This window comes from Gobio gobio (genome assembly GCF_949357685.1).
Source record: "Gobio gobio genome assembly, chromosome: 6".
Classification (NCBI taxonomy): domain Eukaryota; kingdom Metazoa; phylum Chordata; class Actinopteri; order Cypriniformes; family Gobionidae; genus Gobio; species Gobio gobio.
In genome coordinates, this window is record NC_137102.1 from 14,050,111 (window position 1) to 14,059,939 (window position 9,829).

Here is a 9,829-nt window from a genome sequence, read left to right on the forward strand (position 1 = left end):
CATCTTGTTAAAAGGGGCAATCAACCACCCCTTTAAAATGTAAAACACTTGCTCAGCCGCTATTGACTTTCACCTACAGCCTTCATGATTGAGTGTTTTTAAAACTGAAGTTCAGGAGGGACAGAGTTATTCTATGAGTAATGCTTGTTCACAGGAGCCAAGGAATGAAAGGTGAGATGCGCTCCAGCTCAAGCAGACACATGTATGGACCAGCGTGCATCTGTCTGACATACACACATTGTGGCCGACTAACAGCCCTCATTGGTCTCTGGAGGCGTGAGGTCTGAACTCCACAAACATCTGGAGAAACGCTGCGGTATGTCTGTTCTGCAGTCATGAACATTCCTGTGCTGAATCACCTTCTAGGGTTTTATTTCTATTAATTGTTCTCCCTGTTTTTTATTTTATTTTTTGATCTGCCTACTTTACTGTTTGTGGTAAAACTGCTTAAAATCATTTTAAATTATAGAGAATGTATGCATTATAACCACAAGAGGGAGTCGAGTGATGTCACTGCCATGCATCACTATGATGTTATAGATATAGAAATGTAAAAACAAATAATGTAGCATCCTATGTTCATTGGCAGAAATTAGAAAATGTTAATAGATGAACTTATAAATGCCTGTCCTGGCTGAATGATTGAATATTAAATATAACAGTTTGGGCATTTTCAATGCTCATTTGATGCAGAAGTGCCTCACTTCCCTCCCATGTCTTTTTCTATGAAAAGCGTGTCCGTATGCTGCGTGTGCCTAACTGAGCATGAATGAGTCGCTCTGTGTGTTTACACGCGTGTTATGCACACAGATAGCTATGATAATCATGTTGAACCCTCGACTTTTCCCTCCCCATGAGATTATTCCACCACACAGTTAGCCAGCCTGCACAACAGGTGCCGACGGATTGATGGCTGGAGAGATGAATGATTGGTGGAAAAGAGAGAGAGAGAGAGAGTGCGTAAGAGCAACTTAGATTCTCCGGAGAAAAAAAAATGGTACATGTTACTGGAGGAGTCACTGAAGAGAGCGAACGAGAGGGAGGGAATGAGATGAAAAAGTCAGTGAGTCAGTAGTGAGAAAGATTGTAATAAAGTGAGAGGGAGGGATGAAGAGGAGGAAGGTATAATTACAGAGAGAGAAAGAGAGAGGGGACAAACACTGAGAAGCCAGAGAGGGAGTCAGAGAGAGTGCTGAAGAAAGAGTCAGAGAACTGTCTAACCCTGCCCACTTTCCACCCAACCATTCAACTCCGGCACGGGCAGCCGTGCATCGTCAGGTTTCTCCAGAGCTCTGCTGCGCGGACGCCGACCCGGAGCTCATCAACCTGCAGGAGGAGCCCAGAGAGAGGACCAGCAGCGCTCCGTTCAGCCCTCTTCAACTTTTATCACCATGACCGCTCCGTTCAGATAAGGATTATTTTGGACTGGCTCCCACTTTCCGTATCGATTTGACAAACAAGCCAACGCAGTGACTGATCTTGGCCGCGGAGCAGAACAGGACAGAGGTGTGAGTCTGCCACTCAGGATGTCCTCTCTCACGCTCGTGACAGGGGTGCTGCTGCTCTCTGGCTGTTTGTCAGGGGGCTGCTCGCCCACACCGGCCGAGAGCGGCTCTCAAGGTGCGGGGCGGCCGGATGATCCCGTGACCCCCTGCCCGTCCTGCGCTCTAGCCCAGAGGCAGAAGGACTCGGAAGAGCAGACCGACATGGTGGAGGCGGTCAAGAGGCACATCCTCAACATGCTGCATCTGAACACCCGGCCGAACGTCACACACCCGGTGCCCCGCGCCGCCTTGCTCAATGCCATCCGCAAGCTGCATGTGGGACGGGTGGGTGAGGACGGCACGGTGGAGATAGAGGAAGACGGAGGAGGGCTGGGGGAACGAGAGCAACCTGAGGAGCAGCCCTTTGAGATCATCACCTTCGCGGAGCCAGGTGAGGATGCTTTAGTGCCTTATGAGGATATGTGATGACGTTAATAGTTTGTGGTGCTAAGTGATGAACTCTCACCTGTTGAGCAAGATGGGGAAGAAAAGATGACAAACAATGAATTATGACTTGAAACCTTGGTGACTAATATACATTTCATGAATATATATACACCTGTCAAAAGTTTGGAAACTACAATTTTTTGGGAAAAAGTGTCTCTTTTTGCATTTATTTAATAAAAACATAGTAATATTGTTAAAAATTATTTCTAAATTATATATTCTATTTTAATACATTTAAATGCAATTCAACTCCTGTGAAGCCTAATTTTCAGCATCATTTCTTCAGTCTTCAGAGTCACATGATCATTCAGAAATCATTCTAAAATGCTGATCTGCTGCTAAAGAAACATTTATGATTATTACTATCAATTTTGAAAACGGTGTTGCTTAACACTTTTGTGGAAGAAAAATGATACCATTCAAATATTTGTGGTACGACAAAAAAAAAAATATTACTTTTATTCTTCAAGGATGCATTAAATTGAAATATAATGTTACAAAAGATTTATATTTAATAAATCCTGTTCATTGATCTTTGAATTCATCAAAGAATCCTGAGCCATCACCATTTCCACAAAAATATTAAGCAGCACAACTGTTTTGAAGATTGATAATAATTAGAAATGTTTTTGAGAACCAAACCAGCATTTTTGAATGATTTCTGAAGGATCATGTGACACTGAAGACTGGTGTAATGATCCTGAAAATTCAGCTTTGCATCACAGTAATAAATTACATTTGAAAATATATTCAAATAGAAAACGGTTCTTTTAATTTGTAATTTCACAATATTACTGTTTTTACTGTATTTTGATCAAATAAGGTTCACATATACTAGTAACGCTTTACAATAAGGTTCAGTTTGTTAACATTAGTTGGCGCATTAGGTATCTTCATGTATTATGAATTAAATTAATAATAGTCCATTTATAAATGAGCATGAATCTAGATGCTGTAAAAGAAAATGCTGTTTTTCGTGATGCCTAATGCATTTACTAATGTTAAAAACGGACCTTATGGCAAGGTATAACCCATACATTTAATATAATGTTGCATTAATTAATGTTATTATAAAGTAGGACTGTTTTATCTAAATCCACCTATCTTGAGATGAAAGTTTTGGTAATATTCAGTTTTGAATCGTTCGAGTTGTCGAATAATTCCCCCCATGATGCTCGAAACTGTCCGTTCGCCGGTTTCCATTTTTAAGATATGCACCGCAAACGCTTACAGTATTATATGATGTACAGTGGATGTCGCCACAAATGGCTCCACTCAGACTACCGTTTCGAAGGAGTGCTTTTAAAAAGCACTCAGGTAGGTGTTAGCGGAGGTCTGCAGGAGGGAGAGTCATCTTAAGGGGAACACATGCGCTGCAGCTGTGGAGTATTAACACTCTGACTGAGCGCTGCTGCAGGAGTAATGATATGAAATGAGGAAATGATGCCCCTATTAACAGCTATTGAATGTAGCCACTTAAACATCTTCAGTTCTGTCAAGCAACGGGACATTGTAGAGGCAGCGATTTAGCATCAGAATTAACACTTTATCATGGTATGCATCCAAACTAGGTCAAGTATTCACTTAAAGTCCACTGAAAGGGATAGTTTACCTGACATTTACTTACCCTGATGTTGTTCCAAACCTGTATGACTTTGTTTTCTGCAATGCACAAAAAATATTTTGAAGAATGTTAATGGGGTCCAATGTTATTTGGACCCCAAATGTTTTGTCAAAAATTTGTTTCGCAGAAGTAAGAAAGTCATGCAGGTTTAGAACAGTATGAAGGCAGATTTTTCATTTTGGGTGAACTGTGCCTTTATTAACATTCACATGGAGGTCTATTTTACAGAGTATCACTCATTTTAAATGTCATACAGCTCAAATAACTCTAATGTTGAGCTTTTTGACTCAAAATATGTGTCTGCTGACCTGATGATATGCTATTCACGTGTCGTTTTTCTAATTATAGAGTAGCCAAAAGACAGCCATCTATTTTTTTACGATTGTTTGGTAAAACCCCCCAAAAATGGCACAAACAATGCTCTCTCTTATTGAATATGCTTTTGGAGCCGCCTTTAACAAACACTACGTCCTAGTTGGTTCAATAGACTAAGTCTGGGCTTGGAAGATCCACAAGTACATTCCATTTTTAATTGGTTCCTCATGACTTATTTATAACAATGTCACTGATCCACAAATCAGCATGACACTGCTGTAAAAAAAAAAAGCTAACAACATTTGTCTGAATGGGGTACGGAAGCGGATGGTTGAAGCGGCCCAATCCCATGGCATTAGGGTTTGGTTTTTTTGCAAAAACAATATAGCAGTGTTTCTAAAGATAACAAGGCTGACCTATCTTTAGACTAGCACCGGCCATGATGTGGATTGGCGGTCCCATCTGATTCTTATACACAGATTGACCACCAACAGTCCCGCACAGGCTTAATGGGACGTTTTCCGCAGCTTGTTAATTGCAGCTATCATCGAGCGCAAGAAGGAGCCAGCAAACATTTGACGGCGCTGTCTATTGTGCCTGTTTACTTTCATAAATGTGCATAATGCCTTGATGCTATAAATAGACCTTTTGAATGAACCTAAGATTAAAAAAGGCCCCTCAGAGCCTTTATGAGATTGCAGGGGTGTTAATGATGCTCCGGGGAGTGGGGGAGAGGGATGGGGTGGTTCGATCCCATACAAAACCCACAGGGCTGTTAGCTGGCCATAATTGCTCCATTCATCAAAATATGGGGCCCAGTAATTACTCTGGGCGGCTCTGTTGGTGTGTGGAATGGTCGGGGTTTCTTTGAAAGTATATTCACGAAACACAGATACGGGATGAGACTGGAGGAACAGGGATTCATCAAAAGTTTGAAATTAGCAAAAAAAATTCCTCACCTTCATGTTGTTGACATTCTTTTATCTGTGGAACATGATCGTCCTTGTTGTGAATAGGCCATAAATGATGGTTTTTGGGTAAACTATTCCTTTGCTCACATACCAGTGCCAGGTATCCTGGAAAGGATAAATGGTTATAGCAGTTGTGATGCACTCACAAAGGTCTGAAGGTATGGAATGAGAGCATTTTTCATGTCCATATTGACACACTGAAGGATTTCACGATTAATAATCGTAGTAGCTCTTCACGCATACGGACGATCTGGATCTCGGAAAGTTTTGCTGATCTGGTGTGGTTAGCTTGGCTTGTTGCCTCTTCCTGAAACTGCTTAGAAGTTGACAGATGCATTACAGCAAGACTTAAAGTTTCTTGAGGTTTATTCTGAGGGATGTTTCTATTTATTTCCTGTTCTGACCCCTGTGTCAACCCTGTCTCCTGACGATTGATAGGCTTCATTATTAGGGGACAGATAGGTGATATCTTTGTGCATTGTACAAGACAATGCAGTGCAAGACTGTATTATAGGTAAATGCAAGATAACACTTGGTTATGTGAATAATATGTTTTGTGCTGTGGTCATCGGGTGATTGTTGTAGTGATCAGGGACTGTGATATCACTTTTACATCCTGGTACAACAATATATCCAACTACAGTGAGGCTTCTTGTTAACACCACTTTTGGGTGGATGCTGTTTTTATCTAAACACAAAAGCAATTGATTTTGAGACTATTTCTAAAGTAATTCAATGATCTGACTGACATCAATCGTGAATAGCTTTAGTCTGACGGTTTCTTTTAAAATGTCTATCAAAAATGCAAAAATTAAGCAGCACAACAGTTTTCGACATTAATAATAAATATGCATGTTTCTTGAGCACTTTAGAATTTCTTTAGAATGATTTCTGAAGGATCATGTGACACTGAAGACTAGAATGACTGCTAAAAACCCAGGAATAATTTACAATTTAAAATACTTAAAAATAGAACTATATTTAACAATATTACTGCTTTTGCTTTTTTTAATCAAATAAATGTAGCCTTTGTGAGCATAAGAGACTTATTTAAATAAATAAAATTGCATTATTTTTAAGAAAAGAAAAGAAAATAATATGAGAGTTTGTAGCAGGACGTATGTGCGTTTATCTAAAAAATGATTTTCTCTTTTCCATTTTAATCCTTCACACAAATATCAAACTCAATGCAGTATTTAATACTATATATTTTAAACTGCTTCAGTTTGACACAAGGCGAGTATGTTTTTCATCTAGTGTCTGATGCTTTTAGTATAATAAAGGTCAATCATTTAGTTTGTATCTGGTTTGGTGTGGATAAAGGCGGTACCTAAGCAAAAAAATACTAAGTTGAGAACACTTTTTTTAGTCCAGATATTATCAGAAAACGTTTACCGAGTGATCAAGTCTTTTGGCAGTGTTTCATTTATTAAAAGACCCACTGCATGAATGTAACACTAAGAAACAATCCTTTAATCTTCTTTGATACTCTACATGCTCAACTAGTTACACTAATTCTGCAATCTGCATAAAGCAGATTATACCCAAATGATATTCAAAACAGTCTTGTCCTTGATATTTCAGTGCACAGACACTATAGCAAACTATCAACATACAAAACAGATAAAGGATGGAGACAATATGATAAGAGTGTACAAATAAGAGGAATAATTCAGTGTGATTTACGTGACAGCGGGCACAGTTGACCTTTGCCCCGAAACTGCAGTACCACTGACATGCTTCTGAAGTGTCCATCTCACCCAGACCCAGTCACTTCAGAGACGCGTGGCAGTTTTTTTTTTTTAAACCAACAAGAAAGACAACACAACTACAGTAAAAGTCTGGCTCAGGAACCAAATGACAGTGGCAGAAGAGCAGTTGCCTTTTAATATGGAAAGAAAGGCCAACTCTTTATACTTGGTCACACACTGCGGCTCTTGTTCGAGTTAAGAGGTGTTCTGATAAGAGATCAGGCTGGATAGCGAGGGACAGAGAGAGAGAGAGAGAGAGGCGCATTCATTTGCAAATAAAAACCAGTGCTGTGCTGTTTCTTTCTCAGAAAACATCTGCAGTATTTCTACAATGTTTATGCGATTGCTCATTCCCATTGACCTGCAATTACTGAGCTGTATTCCTGATTTTTCATTACTTGCCAGAATTTCTAAAACTCTCAAAGCTGAATTAAAAAGGTGTTGCAACTGATAAAGTAACTAGTTGGGAGCATAACGGTAACTTCAAACAGATTCACATTTGTATGGTGGCACTGCATTGTTCACTGATCTGTTTGACAACTTAATCCACAAAGTAAGGGAATATTGGCTTTCGTTTCAGTTTAAAGGTGAAACACCATATGTTCCCAACAACTCGCCCTGATCTCATGCCATTGGTTGAGTCCTTTGAAAGCGCCACCGAGCCTCAGTGTTTATATTTGAGGGGGTGAATCAACGGCTATGGTTGTATCTGCATATTAAATTGGAATAGGACAGAGTATTTTACCATCCAAACTACACACTTCAGCTTTAAAAATAGTTCTTTCTGTTATGTGTTAAGTCCATTCAGTGTTTCGTGGGAGTTTTCTGACAATGTGAGATTCAATGAAGAGGACAGACTGTCCAGTAAAAGTTACTCAAAGATCTCTGAGGCTTTCATGAGCTTTAAATAGTAATTCATCCAGGCAGTTTTTCATAACATCATGACAATCACGTCACAAAATGTATAAGGGACTGCGCTTGTGTTCAAGACTCGAGACTTGGTCAAAGACTTCAGTCAAGCGCATGTATACATAGACAAACAATAAAAAAAATGGTCTAGCCTTGTGTGAACTGACTGTATTGACCCTTCTTTAGTTTCATAGCTCACTATTATATACAGTGTCATATGAGATGACTGAGTAAAGGTAAACCTGCAACTGTATGTGTCTAGATAGATATCTCAGTGACACATTGACGAGCATAAAAGATTGAGTTCTAGAAAAGGTGTTTTTGAAGCCACGCCGACTATCCTTTATATCAGATAACAGGATTTATTTAATCTGGACATGTTGACTAAACAGTTGAACTAATAGCTGTCCTGTTGAGGAGGGGTCGTTTAAAAGGGTCAATATCTTGAGTCTGTAAATCAGCGGTGGTTACTGATGCTGAGCTGGCATGTAGTAGACAGTCATGTGCAAGTTATAGGGAAGGGCCTTGTCATAACATACATGCTTTATGTACACAAATGGAGTGCCAGGATTTTAGGAGCAGGAAATGTTTTTATGGGCCGAGTCTAGGTGTTGACGAAGGACTGCAGATGGTGCCTCAGAGAGACAATTTACTACAGCAGGCATTATGTACTCGGATTCTGTTAAGCAGTTTCTCATCTGGTGGCGCCATTAATAAACTGATCAAGTTTTACAGTACAATATACCATGTATAAAAAACTGAAACTAAAACTAACCAACTGCCTCATGTCTTTCATTCACAGGAGATGCCCCCGACGTCATGAAATTTGACATTTCTAAGGAGGGCAACACACTGTCGGTGGTGGAGCAGGCCAATGTGTGGCTGTTTCTTAAGGTCGCTAAAGGCAACCGAGGGAAGGGGAAGGTGTCCGTTCAGCTCCTGCAGCATGGCAAAGTTGATCCAGGCTCTTCCGACGGAGCCCAGGAACTGGTGGTGTCCGAGAAGACTGTGGACACACGACGCAGCGGCTGGCACACGCTACCCGTGCCCCGCATGGTGCAGACCCTGCTGGACGGGGACAGCAGTTTGCTTAGTCTCCGTGTCTCCTGTCCGTTGTGTGCCGAAGCTGGTGCCGTGCCCATCCTGGTGCCTGCAGAGGGCAACAAGGGCAAGGAGAGAGAACAATCTCACCGACCCTTCCTCATGGTCGTGCTCAAGCCAGCCGAGGAGCACCAGCACCGGCGCAGCAAGCGCGGCTTGGAGTGCGACGGCAAAATCCGCATCTGCTGTAAACGGCAGTTCTACGTCAACTTTAAGGACATCGGGTGGAGCGACTGGATCATCGCTCCGTCTGGATATCACGCTAACTACTGCGAGGGTGACTGCCCCAGCCACGTGGCCAGCATCACAGGCTCTGCCCTCTCCTTCCATTCCACCGTCATCAATCACTATCGGATGCGCGGGTACAGCCCCTTTAACAACATCAAGTCGTGCTGCGTGCCTACGCGCCTACGGGCCATGTCCATGCTCTACTACAACGAGGAGCAGAAGATCATTAAGAAAGACATCCAGAACATGATAGTGGAAGAGTGTGGCTGCTCATAAAATGCCATGAACTCCTAACAAACACTTAAATGTTGGTACAAAGCACATATCAGAGGATTGGCGATCTGTGTTCACCCACAAACTTTTGAGCTGCAAACTCGGGCAACCCATTTGTTTCCAGACCATTCCAATAGGACTAATTATTGGAGCGGTCTTCGTGGCACTTTCATATAAAAATGACGGAGGAGAATAAAGCATAATATATTTTTTTTAATGAAGGGAGACAGAGACTGAGAGGGAACGGGTGCATATAGGTCAAAGTGTCAGCCCTGATTCACTGCACTGCAATAAAGAGACTTATTTTGAAGTGTGGAATTATATATTCTGAGAAGCAGAAAAAAACATGCAACTCTATGCAAGTCAAGTATTATAACTGGATGTTCTTCTTTTTTTTTTATTATTTGTCTTGTTAGCTTTTGTTTCATGTTTTTATTGTCATCCCTTTTCTCACACACACAAAAAACTATTTTTTTTAGTACATATAGTACAAGTAGTAGTAGTTTTTATTTCATTCTTTTTATGAGAAATACTTGAACAAATTAGTTTGACCAGCTGCTGGAGCCAAACTATATTATTATTATTATTATTATTATTATTATTATTATTATTAATCACCTATTATTATTATTATTATTATTTTTCTCCTAAACATTCTGAATGTTG

The 9,829-nt window shown here is 40.6% G+C and overlaps 1 protein-coding gene across 1 annotated transcript; it reads left to right on the plus strand.

The window, feature by feature from the left end:
- Positions 1–1,350: 1,350 nt before the first annotated feature.
- Positions 1,351–9,605, plus strand: inhbab (inhibin subunit beta Ab). The gene is made up of 2 exons (XM_079819203.1): positions 1,351–1,935; positions 8,364–9,605. The coding sequence occupies exons 1-2, from the start codon at positions 1,527–1,529 to the stop codon at positions 9,164–9,166; spliced, it is 1,212 nt and encodes a 403-aa protein (XP_079675329.1). The 5' UTR covers positions 1,351–1,526; the 3' UTR covers positions 9,167–9,605.
- The last annotated feature ends 224 nt before the right edge of the window (positions 9,606–9,829 follow it).